Source organism: Equus quagga, chromosome 3, assembly GCF_021613505.1.
Source record: "Equus quagga isolate Etosha38 chromosome 3, UCLA_HA_Equagga_1.0, whole genome shotgun sequence".
Taxonomy (NCBI): domain Eukaryota; kingdom Metazoa; phylum Chordata; class Mammalia; order Perissodactyla; family Equidae; genus Equus; species Equus quagga.
Genome location: NC_060269.1, coordinates 137970369 through 137989979, shown reverse-complemented (window position 1 = coordinate 137989979; position 19611 = coordinate 137970369). Strand labels below are relative to the sequence as shown.

Below are 19611 nucleotides of genomic sequence, written 5' to 3'. Positions count from 1 at the left end.
TCCTTAAAACGGGGCTTTGTTTGGACGATTAATGACGTCTCCTCAGTACACCGCTTCTACAGTTGGCTGCTCCCTCTTCTGGACGGAGGCAGCAGTCTGCACACATCACAGTGTAACTCTGCCTGCTTCTAACTGGAGCAGCAGGATTTCTGAGTGCAGACAATCTCATTTATTTTTGGACTCCCTTTGTTAAGAATAGTTCCTGACACTTGTATTTGATAAAAGTAGCCCACTGTTTATAAAATTAATGAAAGCCTACATGGCATGCTTATTTTTTTTTAAGAAAAAAGGTTTTAGTGAAGCAAACGACTGACTTCAGAATTAGTTTTAACTGCTGGGCTTAGAACAATGTTGGAATACAACAGATGCCCACATATATCTATCTGTTGAATGAAAGTATTTTGGAAGTTTGAATACAGACAGTTTGAACACTACTTTTAAACTGAAGATGCCAAAGAAATATTAGAAACATTTCACCTAAGAAAATGCATAAAAAGGTTTCTACTATTCTCACTTGCAAATATAATCTGCTGTGAAAAAAAAATTTATTATAAATTCATTTCCTAATCTAGAAAATTTCTATTAAGTATATAAATTTCTCAAATATATAATGAGGCATTCAAAAAAAAGAAGAAACCTCAACAGATCAATTAATTAGAAAGTCAAAATCCTGATAAAGCATTACACACTGGATATTTATTAAAACTTAAGTACTATAAAATTTATAAAACAATTTTGTCATGAACTCAAAGTGACTTGCAAACAAAGCATAGCCCTCTGGGAAAGTATCACATGATAAATTAATTTAAAAAAAGAATCATACTAATGTTTTCTAAAAGAGAACTTCTAGAAGAGTTGAAACAAAGAAATGACATCTATAATTTCGAGAAGTCCAAAACTTTTTCTACACAAGTTTAAACTTATAAAACCAACCCAACAAAAACAACAAATTAAAAAACTCGGGTGCATGGACAATCGCTGAGAGATGAGAGCTACACATTCAGCACTGCTACATATCTATCGCTTCTAAAATATCCTTCAAAGTCCAAGAAAGAATATTACTCAATAATATTACAGGTTCCCTGGGTAGAGAGAGGGTAGCCTAGGGGTGCTGAAAAAGCAAACTTCAGCTGTATCAATAATGTTTAGATTTTTATAGTAAGAATGTAATACTTGTATACTTTATTTAAAAGAAGTGTTGATCATTTCTTACAGAAAGCTTGTAAATCTAATGAAAAATATCACTGAGGAACACTGATTTGTTACATTTATCATGATTATACCTTTTGCACTTAGCCTGAAGGCAAAGAACACAAAGTTTATAATTTCATTTAACCAAATATTTATTTTAAAATGTATGGATTACGGCAATGGAAACAGATAGAAACACATGAGTTATAGCTAATAAATTTTTTTAAATGTCTCTTAAAATCCTTTGGTAAATACATGCTTTTGGGGTCTAATATTTATTATTGAAAGATCACATGCCACCCATGGGGAGAAGAACGTGGGATCTCAAACAAAAAACCAGGACTTGGGATGCAGCTTCACCACTTAGCAGCTGCTTAACACTGCACAGTTTTGTCTACCCTCTCTGAGTCTCGTCTGTCAAAGGCAGCGAATCGTCTTTCCTAAGAAATGGTTGTGAGGACCAAAAGGGATCGTGACGATGACAAGTACAAAAGGCTATGGAACTGTGGGAGCTATTTCTGTTATTGTTACACAGCAGTGGGGCAGGCGTGTCTGGAGGCTGGGGAGACAGGAAATGCCTTAAAGTGACTGACTGATGAATAATAATTGAGAACCTCATCATATTTTGACCTCCACAATTCACTTTGAGTAATAATGTCAATACTAAAACTTGACAAACTATGAACACACGTGAAATGAATGTTATCCTAGAGCTCTTACTATTTTATTTGCAAAATTCATTTTCCTATTTACAATGACACTAAACTAGCAAGAAAATGGTAACTATCTTAAGAGATGTTCACTCAGATACTTTCACTAGATTTTAATATGTTTCCTTATGAAACAATCTGGACTTCTTCTACTATGTGATTAATAAATGAAAATTTCCAGAAATCCTAATTTTGTTCAAGTCTATAGAAGTCTAACACTAAAATTGGAATTAGTCAAAGAGCCACTTGATTTAAAACAATAAAATACTAATTTATCCATGTTTTCTTGACTATCTACCCGCTCGATTTTAAACAGAGGTTACGATATATCTTTATTTTCTTGTATATGATTAACTGTATACCATCTTCTGATTATCTCGCTGCTGATGATTAACAGGGATTGTGTTTGCCTTTAGAACTAATTTGACTATCTTTCTTTGCTAATTTAGTTTGGCTGTTAATTTTTTTCTTTTTTCTTTTTTTTTTTTTGAGGAAGATTAGCCCTGAGCTAACTGCTGCCAATCCTCCTCTTTTTGCTGAGGAAGACTGGCCCTGAGCTAACTTCTGTGCCCATCTTCCTCTACTTTATATGTGGGATGCCTGCCACAGCATGGCTTGCCAAGCAGTGCCATGTCTGCACCCGGGATCTGAACTGGCGAACCCCAGGCCTTCGAAGGGGAACGTGCGCACTTAACCGCTGTGCCACGGGGCTGGCCCCTGGCTGTTCATTTTTATTCAACCACATTTATCAGATGTTCTGTTTTTCTGTGCTTGGCACAATCTGGAGATATACAATGAAATAAGCCATGGTCCCTGCCCTCAAATATTCACAATCAAACAAGGAAGAGACAACGACAATACTAACAAGAGCTAACGTTCATTAAGTGCACGATTGTAAATGTCCACGTTTGCCTCATTTAATCCTCTCAATAACCCTCTCAGTTAAGCACCATTTCATGATTCCTATGTAACAGATGAGGAACTGACATTCAGAGAGGTTAAGGTATTTGCCCCAAGTTTGCACAGCTGTTAAGTGGGGGAGCAGAACATGAACCCAGGCTGTTTGGCTGCAGAGAGACCGCTTTCTTAGTCACCATATTACATGGCCTGTCACTGTAAGTCAATTCATCGTCACATCAGCTTCTAATTATTTTGGAAAATGAACAAAGCACTACGGGACTAAGAGGCAATGATGAATTCTGTCTGAGGAAGAGAAGGAAGCTGCCATCTGAATGGAGTCTTAGAAGGAGAGGAGCAGGGATTTCACCGAGTAGAAGTGGGACCGAGGGCACAAAAAAAAAAAGGGCAGCAATGAAAAGCAGGAAGCATGAAGACATATATGACTGGTCTGGAAATCTCAAAGGACTTCAGTTGGGCAAAAGCCCTACGTGTCTGGGCTGAGGGAAATATGGGACACACAGAGAAAAGTTGATTTCTAAATTACAGTCAAGTAAATTTTAAGGAACCAGTTTTTTCTAACTACATTACAGCTGAATTCAAAATACCAGCAATTGCTAAAAGCTCTTAGTAGTTTATTGAAAACATACTATTTTGTGATGTTAACGGACCTAAAGTATGGTACCAATGATGAAAGGAAGCATTTCATTAAGAAAAAAATCAGAGGAGATTTGGTGCTGCAAGAGTCAAATGACAGGTTACTCAATCTCCAACCGGCCAACTGACCGAGGTCAGGCACTGAGTTCATCAATGACTCAGGCACCAGCTCTGCCTCAAGCAACCCTTAGTCCACTGCAGGAGGTAAGAAACCCATTTGGCTCCCAAGTGTAACACGCAATGGCAGAGAGATGAGCAGAGTGTATGAGAAGAGTGAGGAAGAGAAACAGAGAGATGAGGGTGGGAGAGGAGAGGACTAACAGGACAGTACTAGGTACTATTTCTTGAAGGTGACATTTCTGCTGGATGTTAACACACAACCAAGCTGCTGGGGAGAATAGGAGGAATAGAGAATTCTAGCCAGAGAATTAGCATGAGCCTGGCCTAAGAATGGCCAGTGAGTGGGAGAGGAACCAAGGGAAATTTTCTGTTACTGGACAAGAGAGAGAGGAGGTAGGAAGAGATATGGGGTAAGAGGGCAGATAAATGACAAATGATGAAGCTACCCTACAGCCAGCCTCTGAGAGACAGGAAGTATTTATCAGGGCATATGCAAGGTCAACTTCCATGTTGGGTCGATCCAAGGATAATCTTCACAATATTAAAAACCTGAAATGGCACACATGGACCATGAGAACAGCCTCCGCAGAGGGGAAGGCTCCTAGAGACCCTCTGCTCTGCAGGCACCAGCCCATCATTTGCTAAAGGGTGGAGAGATCCGGGTGGTATTCCAGGCAGAAGGACCAGCAGACTAAGGAGGCACTCAGGGGACTGGGGAAGCAGCTATCTGCTAAAGGGTAAGGAAGTATTTCAATATTTTACTAACTGGTATAGTTGTACTGGTGATGTTGGCCAAATGTCAGCCCCAGGGGGACCAATCTACAGGAGAAGGATGGATTTTTAAGGAAGAGCTTGAGAGACAGAGACTAAATAGGAGATTACAATGGTTTGGGTAATATAGGAGGGAAGTCCAAACCAGGCTGTGACGGTAATGAAGAGAGAAGGACAGAGATTCAAGAAACATGTAGGAAGCAATTCAAATATGACTGTTACTGCTAACTCAGGACTGACTTTTCCTGAGTTTAATTTCATTTGCTAGCATATTCTCCCATTCAAGGATAACATAGTCAATTACTGAATGTTCAAGTTGTCTAGTATATTCAAGACATTGAAAAAGAAAGCACATGCAAAAAGAGTAAAAAGTGCCCTGGCACAAAGTTGAAAACGTAAAGAAAATTTTCGGTTAAAGTGCTAAAGTATTTTGTACTGCTGACATTAAAATTTTTAATTTTGTGTCATGAAGGATACATCCCTTTTTTACTCAGTTTAATCATGTCCATCTAGGAAACACGAATAATAGTGTAATGTGTCCTTGGTTTCTGGCCACAAGATGATCTTAAAAGGCTAGAATAGTATGAAATCGACAAATCTGAGGGTGTTCATTTAAAGCTTTCTACTTTAGCAAGTAGAAAACTCCTTACTCAGAGGGTTAGGAAGTGAAATTGATGAAATGTAGAGTTTCGTCATTTTTAATCCCTTTCTACCAACTATGATCACCCAAGATAGAAGAGTTCATCAATTTTAAGTACTTCTCAAAGACACATGCCTTTCTCTCAAGGGCTTGTGTGTAAGGCTGTGTCTATGCCTTTCATGGTATATTTTTACCGATCAATAACACAACAGGGAAAGGAGCAGGTCTACAGTAGCATTGCTGGGTACATCAAGTACTCTCAGAGCAAAGAGTAACAAACAAATCTTGCCAATGTTCCTCAGAGTATATGGTATCAAATATATTATCATTATCAGACTTTTGAGACTGTCTTGGGTGGTGAGGTAAGTTGGGCTATTTCTAAAATAGGTAAATTGGCTCTCCTTACAGAGGTCACCAGGGTAAGGTAAGACAAAATACATTAATTCTTCATTCATAATATTTATTGAGTGCCCACAAGGTACCAGGACACCTAACACCTATTTGATCACTAAGCAGCCATTAAAATGACTAGAATAGTGTTTGTGCTATAACTCAGGGATAAGCCAGAAACAAAGCACTGGGTAATTAAAAGTCACAGAGAACACAGTTACATATGGCCACACAACACTAAATGAAAAAAATGTGGTTCCATTAGGGTGTTGGAATTGTACCTCCACTATTTTCTTCAACGTAATTTCATGAAACACATCTAAACCCCAAACTTTAAAAATCAATACAAATGCCTTTTTTTTGAGGAAGATTAGCCCTGAGCTAACATCCATGCCCATCTTCCTCTACTTTATATGTGGGATGCCTACCACAGCATGGCATGCCAAGCGGTGCCATGTCCGCACCCGGGATTCCAAACCAGCGAACCCCGGGCCGCCGAAGCGGAACGTGTGTACTTAACCGCTGTGCCACTGGGCCGGCCCCAATACAAATGCTTTTAATTTTGCTTGCTGCAATAAAACACACATTTTTCTGAAGACATATCACATGTTTGCACTTTTTTGCCAAAAATCTTGATATACAGCTTGCCTGAAGAAATGCCCAGTCTCACAGCTGACTTTTCCATTAGGTCCAGCAGACACAGAGACAGGTCACACAATATTTTTAGGAGGTCCACAAAAATGTTGTCATGTCTTTTAAAATCAGGAGCATAACAATTAAGGTCAAAGAAAATGTTTTAATATGTAATATTTGTCTTTTTACCATTGCAGTCATAAAATAAAATTTTCCTATTTTTGTGTAAAGACAGAGGTCCAAAGTGCAAAAAACGCCTAGGGCCCATGAAAGTCCTAAGATGGCCCTTCCTGGTCTGAGTTTCCTTTAAAACAACAGCAAACACAAAATAATATTACCCTCACAAAAAACTTTTAACAAGGTTATTTTGCAAAGCAAAACATTTTGACTATTTTAATCTGACCATAAAGGGTTTTAAATGACTATAGAATTTAACATACCTTTAGCGCCAGACTTGAAAATGTATTTGAAACATTGCACTTAAAGCTCAGCTGCTTGTCTGGATTTCCATCCGGATCCCGCCTCCCATAGTCAGAAAGGCCTGTGCGGTCAGAGGCTGCCACTTTCTGGAACACGGTACATGTCATCCCAGTGAAGCCAGTGGCCTTGATGACATAAGCTTCCAGAGCAATATTGGGTGAATACTTGAAAAGTCAATCAAACAGGAGTGATGTAAGATTCATAATATGGGAAAAAAGCACTTTCAAAGAGTTTTCAAACACAAAACACTGCACATAAGCTACAAGAGAAAGTTCAGGTTCTAATTAAATAAAAGCACCGTGCAGACAGACAACTGGCGGAACTTAAAAAGATGCTGGAAGTGAAACGATGTCCTGGAATAGAAAGAAGACCAACGAAGAGGAAAAGAAGAAGTCAAAAAGTATGGAGGACCGCATATAAATCAGAAGTCAATTAAAAATAACTTGAATAGCCCTTTGCAGAAACTATAAGCTAAAAACTGAAGTGCCTTATAAAAAGTTAGCTTAAGAAATCAGTGCACCCCCTTAATGAACATAATACAGGTAGAGTATTAGGCTTTGAGAAATACACTTAGAAGTCAGCTCGTTCAACACTACCTGTCATATTCCCTGGTTTTTTTTTTTACAAGGAGATCAGTTAACTCTTTGCATTGTTTCACCGATAAAAACTTTACATAAACTTACTCAAAAGCTGTTTCCTCAGAAGAGGAAGGGAGGTGCTGGTTCAAATAGTAGTAAATGAAGAGATTTTAAAAGCAAATTGGGTCAGGAAAATCATCTGAAAAAGACGGCCCTGCCCCAACAGTTTTAAGGAATTCACAAGTGGGACTGAATTCAGGAGGGCCACCAAAACACATGACCCGTCCACACAAACAACCGCCATGCCCACGCCTGGAGGATGGTTCCCTTCACTCCCATTGTCAGAACCATGCCAGAGAGGGCACGAGAAGCGACAAGCTGACCAGTCTCTTTCACATCCAGCAAGGTAATAGGATTTACTGTAAATTCCAAGGACAACATAGAGTCTCTTTCCTTTAAGGATGATTAATTCTATGCCTAGCATACAGGCAAGACACCATTCTAATTAGGTAGAATATATGGACAAAGTCCTCTTTTTTTAAAAAAAAACAACATAGAACTTTCATGCAAGGTATCTAAAATCTATTAGGAGGACACAAACTAAAAAATTTAAAAGATAAGGCAGAATTTACCAAGTATCACATGTACGGTAGAAAATAACTGGTGGCTCCCCAAATCTCCAAGACTAAGGAATCTTTGCATTGCTTTTGCCCCACAGGTGAAACATTGTGAAAAATCTTACTAATTCAATTGTCTCTGTTAACGAATAATTTGTATTCCAATTGTTATTGATCAAAGACACACATAAACAACACTAGAGCTTCTGATAAGCAGCAATAATCATGACAAACATGTGAAACCTTAGTTAGAAAAAAGAAATCTGCCATTTTGAGGTACCCTTGCAACCATACCGTAAGTAGATTATTATAAACAAATGTATAATCAAGTTTCCTGGAACCTTTTCTACATATTGAAATAGTGTGCAAATACCCACTATGACCTTTATTATATCCTTGGGTTCTCAGAAGAACCAATGATGTTCAGAGGAAAGAAGATGTTCTTTGGGGTGAGAAATAAGCAAGGCTACAGCGAGGGATTTAAAATGGGTTCAAATGGCCAGGAAAGGCCAAGTAAGGCCATAAAAATGACAAGTTGGTTTCAAGTAAGGCCATGCATCTGAGAGAGAAATAACCCTGACCCAAGTTGTCAAAGACAGGAGCCATAGTAGGCCTCCATTTTATTTATTATAAACTTAAGTGAGCAAAAGGAACAACTAAACACAGTATCATCACAAAAGGTCCCATCAATCAATGGAAAAACAGTAATCTTGAATTGTATAAAATCATAGAAGAAAGTAGAGAATATTATATGAACCCACTAAAATAATTAGGAAATGAAAATCATGGACCAGAGCAGAATATGACTGCCAAGGGGATAACATATGATTTATTACATTTATCACAACTATAGAACAAAAATCAAGCAGTATACCAGAAAATTTAGAACAGTCAAATTTAGCACAAATAAGATTTATATTTAATAATCATTAAATTAAATAGTAATAAATAACCCATTATCCCAGGAATGGAAGGACTGAAAATGTCAATAGGTTCACAAGGTTTTGGGGGGCATCCCAGTCCTCTTTTGAAACTGAAATCCGGGCAAGCAATCAAGTACTCTCTCAAAACATCCTTCAGGGCACAGAACAGAGTATTGGCCAGAACAGACAGTGGGTATTGACAGGAGGGCAATCCTATAGTGTTCTTATTTGTGTCTTGGAAAGTTTCAGAGGATTAGCTAGCAATAACCATTCAAACTACAGAATAAGAAAGTATTTTCTAGTTACCAAAAAAACAGCTTACTCAAAAGCAAAATTAGCTTTTAAAATGTTTGAGAACAGGAAATTAATAACAAGCAGTAACAGAAAATACCCACCCTAAATAATAACGGGGACGAGGCGTCTCGCTTTTGGGTTAGAGTTGCTTTAAATGAATTTTTTTCTTAGAATTCTAGGATAATGTTACACTTACTGTTGAATAAACATGAGCTCCATTGGCTAGACGGTACGTGGCGATGCGCTGCAGACACTGAACAATTCTACTGCAGGCTTTCGCTTCCCTCTGTGCCAGCCACAGGACACGCTCATCAGCCAACATGATGTTACTTGCAATGTCAACCATCACATCACCTAGCTAGCAGGCGTACAGGAGAGAAAAGAAAAGATCTTTAAAACCAACACAGGCTGTTTTACATAATCAAAATCCTAACGAGACAACAAGATTGGCCTTCAGTCTAAATTTTCACATGAAAACTCAACAGGCACTTTACTTGTTTCTCATTAAAACACCTTCAGATATGAACAGTACATTCGATTATGACCATTTGGTAATATTTAACTCAAAACAGTGTACTTACGTAACCACTAAATCACTGGTGAAAAGACTGACATGCAGGACTCAAAATAATGGGGCCAAAGGCAATTACGTTATTCAAGGGGAAGAAAAAGACATCACATGATCCCAGAATAAAAAGATCTCAACTTTTTGTCTGGAAAACCATTTATAAACCCTTCTTTTTGTGCTAGCTAAGTATCATTACTAAGAAATATGCCCTGCCTGCCTCACGAGCATCCTGTCATGTTCAAAACTCTAGGCACGTCCAACTATGGTGAGTTCCTCACGTGCGCTGGGCCATCGCATGTGTCTTTGCACACGCAGTTTCCTCTACCTCAAATGAACTTCTTCTCTTCCTCCCAACTCGATGAATGCTTTGAGAAATAAACAGATCCTAAGAGGTGCTCACTTTTTCACTGCTGGTTTTCTTTCATTTACTGCATTCTTTTCATTAGCTCAGCCCATAACTTAAAGATGTAAACATCTGTCAGGCAATACCAATGAAATGTCAATTGACCATTGTTGACTCTGACCTGTATGTCCCATGTTGGAGAAATGCATTGAACAGTCCAGGGCTAATGGACTGTTGTCGAGGGAGTTTGGTATTGAGCAAAATGTTCCTGAGAGGCAGATCTGTGGCCAAAAGAACAACAAAAGCATTCCAGAGGTAAGATCAGAGGATTTACAGGCTGGCTGGTCCTCTATTCAAGCAGTAAGCATCAAAGGCGTTAAGCCCCAAAGCCACACCAGAAAGCCAAGGCTGTCTTAGCAGAATGTCTTTTAATTGTCCTAGAAGATCCCAGCTGAGCTTTGCAACCTTGTTTTGCACCCAATGCTCTTCCCCGGACGTTTATGAGGGCTGATGCAAGTTCGGAAAAAGTTCAGTCCATCTCACCCATGGTTCACAAAGAAGACAAGCCTGTGGAAATCCACCAGATCCCAACCCTGGCACCATGGGGTGAGCAACTGCTCTAAGAGAGGGGTGAAGAACCAGACTTCAAATCCTGACCACTGACTGGGCTGCACACTTAACCTCTCATCCCCTCCTTTATTTGTCTAATGAGGATAACAACACTCTTGTCTTTTCTGAATGCTGTGAAGTTTAAGTTCCAATAATAAATATAAGGCTCCTGAAACCATACCTGGCACAGGGCAAGCACTCAAAAAAATGTTAGCTCTTCTTGTTATTTTATTGCTCTCTTTTTTACCATTTCAACCCCAAAACTGCTAAGAGGGGTGCATATTTGAAGGCTGTGTTCAATACCAGTGCATCATCTAGCAAAACTGCCTCTTTCTCCTCTGTAAAGCCCCATGCTCCCATCCAATTAAAAAACAGTTAACTGACTCCGTACTGTCCTTAACACAGCGTATCACAATTCTGTCCTTCCTTTCTTTCCATTGTGAACATCTTGAGGACAGGGACATCACAGTGTCCTACTTATGTTTATACCCTTATTCACTAGTACAGCTCCTGGAATAGAAGCCAATAACTGTACAATATTCATTCACCCATTGACTACATTATTTGTTGAGGACCAAGGTGAGCAGACACTGTCCCAAGCAATGGAGATACAGCAGTGAAAGAAACATACAAGCTCTCTTTTGGAGTTTATAATCTAGTGAAGAAAATACCAAACACCCAAGTTAATACACGTTTAATGATAACTGCAATGAAGAAAATAAGCAGAGTAATATATGATGAAGAGTAATGCAATATAATCCAAATACCCTATTTTAATGGACTCACAGATTCTCAAGAGGCATTTCCCCCAAACCCAAGACATTAACAGCATCAACTAACAAAAAATAAGGAAAAGCCTATAATCAAGCTTTGTAGGATCCCAAACCTATTCATTTTAAACAGTTCATGGAACATTAGCATCCTAGTACATATTCCGATAACAAACAGGTATGGGGATGAATTTCACTCAAACAGAAGCCTTTATTTCTAGAGTTATGAAGGATAGTGACTTCAGATATGTCAATTACCAAATATGTTAATCAGTCATTTATACAGTGATTGGAATAATCACCACTACCTCTTAATAGGAATTCAGAGCGGCTGCAATAATTTAGCTAAGTTTTTGTCTATTATTCTTACCTATCATGATTTCAAATTTGTATATAAAAATAAATAGGTAAAAGAGAGGATGTGGTAAAATATGCTCTATGGCTATCAGAAAAGAAATTCTCATTAGCTGCGGAAACTTAAAATACAGGACAATACTGATTCTATTCTAAGGTACTACAAAAATATACGAGGTGTTTACAGATTAGCTTAATTACAACTCAACTTATTGTTCTGTATTTTCTTAAAGTTCTAAATGTATGGACTTTACGAAGATCCAATATAAGACCTAATATATACATCATTTCAACTGAAAAACTATGACTACTACGTGATCAAAGAACTACTGCCGTGGTCCACTAGCTGATGCCAGTAACGGGATTTAACGTGTTAGCAATTACAAAGAAAAGAACTCTCTCTAAGAAGGCATAGAGCTCATAAGAGTGATTGTCTTAGCTGAGAACAAGCTATTTTTCTCATTATTTCATTCCAAATGGCTAAGAACTAAGAAAGGAATTTGTTGCCAAAATAGTCCCTAGACCAGGTAATCATCAAATGCTATACATTTATTCTGCAGCTCGGTTGGGGAAGTAGTTCTGAATCCGTCACAGTGGCAAAAAAGGATAACAGTGCATGAAAAATTACATTGGATTAAAAAAGTACTCCTGAAATCTGACACACAAAGACAGCTTAAAAATGGCAACCAGCATCAGAAGGCATTGTATTTCTCCTTGACCTCATTCCCTGAAGGCCAGTCCAGCCACAAAAGGGTCAGAAGGAATCATGCACCTGCTCTTCCACCTGTCACAGTAAACAGTGGGGATCAAATGGAAATATGTGCGAATGCGCTTTGTCAAAGATAAAAGGGTAAAGAAATGAAAATGCCATATTAGTAACAATAGAAGTGTTAAATGTCATCTGTTTTAAGAGACAGAATATTTCATGTTCTCAATACATAATTTGGAACTCTGATCAAAATCATCTGTAATTTTCATGAATTTCTGATACATTAGCATAGGAAATGCACAATATTACAAACCAAACTTGAGGATATTTAATTACTTTATTTTATTTTATTTATTTATTTTTTGCTGAGGAAGATATGCCCTGAGCTAACATCTGTTGCCAATCTTCCTCTTTTTGTTTGAGGAAGACTGTCCCTGAGCAAACACCCATGCCAGTCTTCCTCTATTTTGTATGTGGGATGCCACCACAGCATAGCTTGACAAGCAGTGTGTAGGTCTGTGCCCAGATCCTGAACCCACAAACTCCAGGCCACCAAAGCGGGGAGTGCAAACTTAACCACTATGCCAATGGGCTGACCCCCTGGTATTATTATTTTCTAAGTTCAAGAAGTCTTCACGATTTTCTCCTAGTTACAAACTACATATAATATTGAGATCATAACTATCTCAAAGTTTGTTATTACCTTGATTATCTTTAATGACGGAGTTGTTCTGCTGTGAAAGCCAAGTTTTAAAAGTGTACTGATGTCACCGTTATTGATGTCACCGTTAACTAGCTTCAGTGTCCTGAGGGCCTTGAGATCCACTGTATGCTTCTCAGCAGCTCGCTCAGTTAAGTAATCAATAGCCAATAAGAGGTCTAACTGTGATCAACATCAGGGCCTAGGGCAAAGATTAACGCTCTGACTTTACCATGGTAGAGGAGTAAAGAGAGTAATGATGATGATGATGATGACAACCACGACAATAGGGAAACTGGTGGGAAGGGAAGAGGGCAAAAAGACTGAGAATAATGTTGCATGAATAAATGTTGCCTTTATTCTCTATTTCCTTATAGAAGGTTTGAGCTAGCCTAACAAAATACGAAAGATAATTCTTTTTAGATTAAAACACAAATAAAGAGTGGGAAATACAGACTTAAGAAAAAGAGACACAATTAACACCAATGGACAGAACATCCAGACAGAAAATCAACAAGGAAATAATAGAATTAAATGAAAAATTAGACCAGATGGACTTAATAGATATATATAGAACACTTCATCCAAAAACAGCAGGTTACACATTCTTCTCAAGTGCACATGGAACATTCTCAAGGATTGACCATATTTTGGGAACCAAAGCAAACATCAATAAATACAAGAGAGTTGAAATAATATCAAGCATCTTTTCTGATCATAACGCTATTAAACTAGAAATCAACTACAAGAAAAAAGCAGAGAAAGGTGCAAAAATGTGGAGACTAAACAACACGCTTCTCAACAAACAATGGATCATTGAAGAAATTAAAGAAGAAATCAAATTTTATCTGGAGACTAATGAAAATGAGAACACGACATACCAAAACATTTGGGATGCAGCAAAAGCAGTCCTAAGAGGGAAATTCATCGCAATACAGGCCCACCTCACTAAACAAGAAAAAGCTCACATAAGCAACCTCAAACGACACCTAACAGAACTAGAAAAAGAAGAACAAACAAAGCCCAGAGTCAGTAGAAGGAGGGAAATAATAAAAATAAGAGCAGAAATAAACGATATTGAAACAAAAAAGGCAATAGAAAGGATCAATGAAACAAAGAGTTGGTTCTTCGAAAGAATTAACAAAATTGACAAACCCCTAGCCAGACTCACCAAGAAAAGAAGAGAGAAATCTCAAATTAATAAAATTAGGAATGACAGAGGAGAAAACACAACAGATACCAATGAAATACAAGAGATCATAAGAGAATACTATGAAAAACTATATGCCAACAAATTGAACAACCTGGAAGAAATGGACAAATTCCTAGACTCCTACAATCTCCCCAAACTGAATCAGGAAGAAATGGAGAATCTGAATAGGCCAATCACAAGTAAGGAAATAGAAACGGTAATCAAAAACCTCCCCCAAAATAAGAGTCCAGGACCAGACGGCTTCTCTGGAGAATTCTACCAAACATTCAAAGAAGACTTAATACCTATTCTCCTCAAACTGTTCCAGAAAATTGAGAAAGATGGAGAACTCCCTAACACATTCTATGAAGCCAACATCACCCTGATCCCCAAACCTGACAAGGACAACACAAAGAAGGAGAACTACAGGCCGATATCACTGATGAACATAGATGCAAAAATCCTCAACAAAATTTTGGCAAACCGATTACAGCAATACATCAAAAAGATTATACACCATGATCAAGTGGGATTTATACCAGGGACACAGGGATGGTTCAACATCCGCAAGTCAATCAACGTGATAAACTACATCAACAAAATGAAAAACAAAAACCACATGATCATCTCAATAGATGCAGAGAAAGCATTCGACAAGATCCAACACCCATTTATGATAAAAACCCTCAATAAAATGGGTATAGAAGGAAAGTACCTCAACATAATAAAGGCCATATATGATAGACCCACAGCCAACATCATACTCAATGGACAAAAACTGAAAGCCATCCCTCTGAGGACAGGAACAAGACAAGGGTGCCCACTTTCACCACTCCTATTCAACATAGTACTGGAGGTGCTGGCCAGAGCAATTCGGCAGGAAAAAGAAATAAAAGGAATCCAAATAGGTAACGAAGAGGTAAAACTCTCGTTGTTTGCAGACGACATGATCTTATATATAGAAAACCCCAAAGAATCCACAGAAAAACTATTAGAAATAATCAACAACTACAGCAAAGTAGCAGGGTATAAAATTAACGTGCATAAATCAGTAGCATTTCTATACACTAACAATGAACTAACAGAAAAAGAACTCAAGAACTCAATCCCATTCACAATCACAACGAAAAGAATAAAATACCTTGGGATAAACTTAACCAAGGAAGTGAAGGATCTATACAATGAAAACTACAAGACTTTCTTGAAAGAAATTGACGATGACATAAAGAGATGGAAAGACATTCCTTGCACATGGATTGGAAGAATAAACATAGTTAAAATGTCCATACTACCTAAAGCAATATACAGATTCAATGCTATCCCAATCAGAATCCCAAGAACATTCTTCACAGATATTGAACAAACAATCCTAAAATTCATATGGGGCAACAAAAGACCGCGAATTGCTAAAGCAATCCTGAGCAAGAAAAACAAAGCCGGCGGAATCACAATCCCCGATTTCAAAACATACTACAAAGCTACAGTGATCAAAACAGCATGGTACTGGTACAAAAACAGGTCCACAGATCAATGGAACAGAATTGAAAGCCCAGAGATAAAACCACACATCTATGGACAGCTAATCTTTGACAAAGGAGCAGAGGGCCTACAATGGAGAAAAGAAAGTCTCTTCAACAAATGGTGCTGGGAAAACTGGACAGCCACATGCAAAAGATTGAAAATTGACCAGTCTTTTTCACCACACACCAAAATAAACTCAAAATGGATCAAAGACCTAAAGATTAGGCCTGAGACAATAAGTCTTTTGGAAGAGAATATAGGCAGTACACTCTTGGACATCAGTTTCAAAAGAATCTTTTCGGACACTGTAACTCCTCAGTTGAGGGAAACAATAGAAAGAATAAACAAATGGGACTTCATCAGACTAAAGAGCTTCTTCAAGGCAAGGGAAAACAGGATTGAAACAAAAAAACAGCTCACTAATTGGGAAAAAATATTCACAAGCCACTTATCCGACAAAGGGTTAATCTCCATAATATACAAAGAACTCACACTGCTTAACAACAAAAAAACAAACAACCCGATCAAAAAATGGGCAGAGGACATGAACAGACATTTCTCAAAAGAAGATATGAATATGGCCAATAGACACATGAAAAGATGTTCATCATCGCTAATCATCAGGGAAATGCAAATCAAAACTACACTAAGATACCACCTTACACCCGTTAGATTGGCAAAAACATCCAAAACCAAGAGTGACAAATGTTGGAGAGGTTGTGGAGAAAAAGGAACCCTCATACACTGTTGGTGGGAATGCAAACTGGTACAGCCACTATGGAAAACAGTATGGAGATTTCTCAAAAAGTTAAAAATAGAAATACCCTATGACCCAGCCATCCCATTACTGGGTATCTATCCTAAGAACCTGATATCAGAAATCTCAAGAGTCCGTTGCACCCCTATGTTCATCGCAGCATTATTTACAATAGCCAAGACGTGGAACCAGCCTACATGCCCAGAAACTGATGATTGGATAAAGAAGATGTGGTATATATACACAATGGAATACTACTCAGCCATAAAAAAAGACAAAATTGGCCCATTCACAACAACGTGGATGGACCTCGAGGGTATTACGTTAAGCGAAATAAGCCAGTCAGAGAAAGACGAACTCTATATGACTCCACTCATAGGTGGAATTTAGTATATTGATAAGGAGATCTGATCGGTGGTTACCAGGGAAAAGGGGGGGTGGGGGGAGGGCACAGAGGGGGAAGTGGTGTACCCACAACATGACTAACAAAAATGTACAACTGAAATCTCACAAGGTTGTAATCTATTATAACATTAATAAAAAAAAGAAAAAGAAAAAGAAAAAGAGACACAGAGAAGTTAAAAATGCACATCAATGGCAGAGCTGCTGTGACTAGAGAAGGACTGATTCTTGCTGTGTTTCTAGCACAGGCAACGAAGATACAATTATCAACAGGAAGGAGAACATTTCCTCTAAGTAGACAATCCAAGCAGACAAAGTTGCATTTATAAAAATAATTCCTGGAACATTCGAGAGAGGCAGAAGTTAATGAGCAGCACTCTCAGCCACACCTTCACAACAAATGGAAACGCTTCACTCCTAAGATTCTTCCAATTCTCCCAATGGAAGCAGATTTTGTTTTTTCTGATTACAAAAACGTATGTGCATCTCCCTTCCTGGCAGTATGGAAGACAACGTGCTCTGGACAATTCTCCTGCTAAAAGGAAAAAATGCTGAAGCAAAGAAAGTTTTTTTTAAATGCACCAGTCAGAAAATAAAGACTCCTCCAGAGCCAATAGCAAAACAAAAGCAGAAATTCAAAGAGCTCTGAGGCAGAACTCTGTTGACCATGGACTACCTTTTGATGTCCACAGAGGGCCTAGGCCCCACCAACACAGGCCTAACAGGAGATGACCACTGCATAAGACTGATAACCCAAAGGGGACACCTCCTGGGTCAGGACAATCCAGCCCTAAATTAGCCTCACAGAAGGAAGGGGACAGCAAGGAAAGTTGAAACTTGCCTGTCTTGTCATTGGCACAAGATACGAGGTAAAAAGAATTTCTTCCTTGACAACTGCAAACACAAGTTGGCATTTGCACAGGACTACGGTCAGACTTCATGTTACTTTCTGGTCTGAAAAACTTCAAGGTGAGATCTAATTTCAAAGGGACCTCCCCTACTCTGGTATTGTTCCTAGGTACTTGGCAGAAGCAAACAAGTATCACCCTTAATAATGATATATGAGACCATTCTCATTAAGACCCCTTATCACCGACATTAATCAGCATTGTTCTGGAGGTCCTCTCCAATGTATAACCAGAAAAAAAAAAAAGGGATATATTTTACATAGGAAGAGATAAACCAACTGTTATTTGCTGGTGACATAACTATCTGTCTAGAAAATCCCACATAACCAACTGCAAAATTATATGAATAGATTCCATTAAGCAACCAAAGTCCACATTTTTAAAAAACCATAATCAAGGAAAACTGAACATGGACTAGACGTGATGATATTAAGGACTCAGAACTCATTTGGGTGATATAATAACAGTATCATGGTTATATTTTAAAATTCCATATATTTTCGAAAAATTATGAATGAAATATGACACCTAGAATTTGCTATTAAATATTCCAGCCTTGAAAAAGAGAAAAAGGGAGAAAGAGAGAAGGCGGGAGGGATGGAGGACAAAGGAAATAAGTGGACAGAGAGATGAGACAAGACTCGAAAGTACTGAAAATTGTTGAAGCTTAGTCAAAGGTATAACATAGGTATTAATGGTAACATTCTCTCTCCAAGACTCTTGGAATTTTCTAATTAAAAAAAGTTTATGAAATGTTTTTAAAAAGCAATGTAAAGCTAGAAAATGAAGATACTACTGTGTTCTCTCAAAACCTGTCCCGAAGACACGTTGCCCAGTATCATCTGAAACTTAGCAGAAAGGCAAATTCTCAGACCCCATCGCAGACCTGCAGAGTCAGAAAGTGAAGGGGTGGTGCCCAGCAACTTGTGTCTAACAAATCCTCCAGCTGATTCTGATGCACACTCAAGTTTGAGAAACAACGTTCTAGAAAAGATCGCAAAGCCAGAAGCTGGGTCTTTGAAAAGCTTAACAACATAGAAAAGTCTCACAAGTAGAATCAAGGAAAAAAACATTAGAAATACCAAAAGAAAGAAACATAACTGTCAATAGAGAAGTGATTATGTTTTTAAATGAGTAAATGAAAGAACTTTACATTTTTTCCAATCTATATAAAAAAATGTGCCAAATGAACTTTGTATTGAACTAGCATTAAGGTGCGTGCCTCACTCACATATTTAAAACTAGAATACAGTAAGGGGACTACAGCACATAACCAAATCTAATCTTTCTGTAGTTTCTCATCTTCAGAAATGGCTATGTATTGTTTTCATAAGAGAAATCACTATCATAAATATGGAACAGACACTTAAATTGCCTGACAGACAACCTTCAGCTCTTTTTCAAAGACCCCACTAAATACATCACTTAGACCTGGCAGTTGGATAGCTTTTAGCTCTCATCCTAAGACAACAGAGTACCAGCTAGTGTTGGCTAGATTCAATCACAGGTTAAAAAGCAACCGCCTCCTAATATTTTAGTTTCGAAAAAATCCATAGCAGAATATTTTTTGTACATAATACAAAAATCAATTTAATTACTTGTCCAATTAAGCTATATGCTCGTTAGGATAGCTTAGCATAATTTTATGTAATGGTAAGTAACTTAAAATGAAGCCATTAAACCTCATGACTTCTTTTTACTAAACGGTGAAAGCTATGGCCTGCGGTTTAAGTTTCCAAAGAATCAGACGGGTAATATCACATTTATATCTCAGTTGTTCGATCCTGAATAATTTTCCTCTGTTTCTTCTATTTAGACTAAATAAGTTGCCTTCATTTGTTTCCAAAGATAATTAAAATTTTACCTCCTATGTCAGC

The 19611-nt window shown here is 38.0% G+C and overlaps 1 protein-coding gene across 1 annotated transcript in view; it reads right to left on the bottom strand.

The window, feature by feature from the left end:
• Positions 1-19611, bottom strand: part of ADGRA3 (adhesion G protein-coupled receptor A3) — a 126483-nt gene that overhangs the window by 29126 nt on the left and 77746 nt on the right. Inside the window, exons 11-12 of the mRNA XM_046656133.1 lie at positions 9098-9259; positions 6450-6653 (exon numbers count right to left, since the gene is read on the bottom strand). Of these exons, the coding sequence (XP_046512089.1) occupies positions 6450-6653; positions 9098-9259 (366 nt within the window). The remainder of the gene's footprint in view (positions 1-6449; positions 6654-9097; positions 9260-19611) is intronic.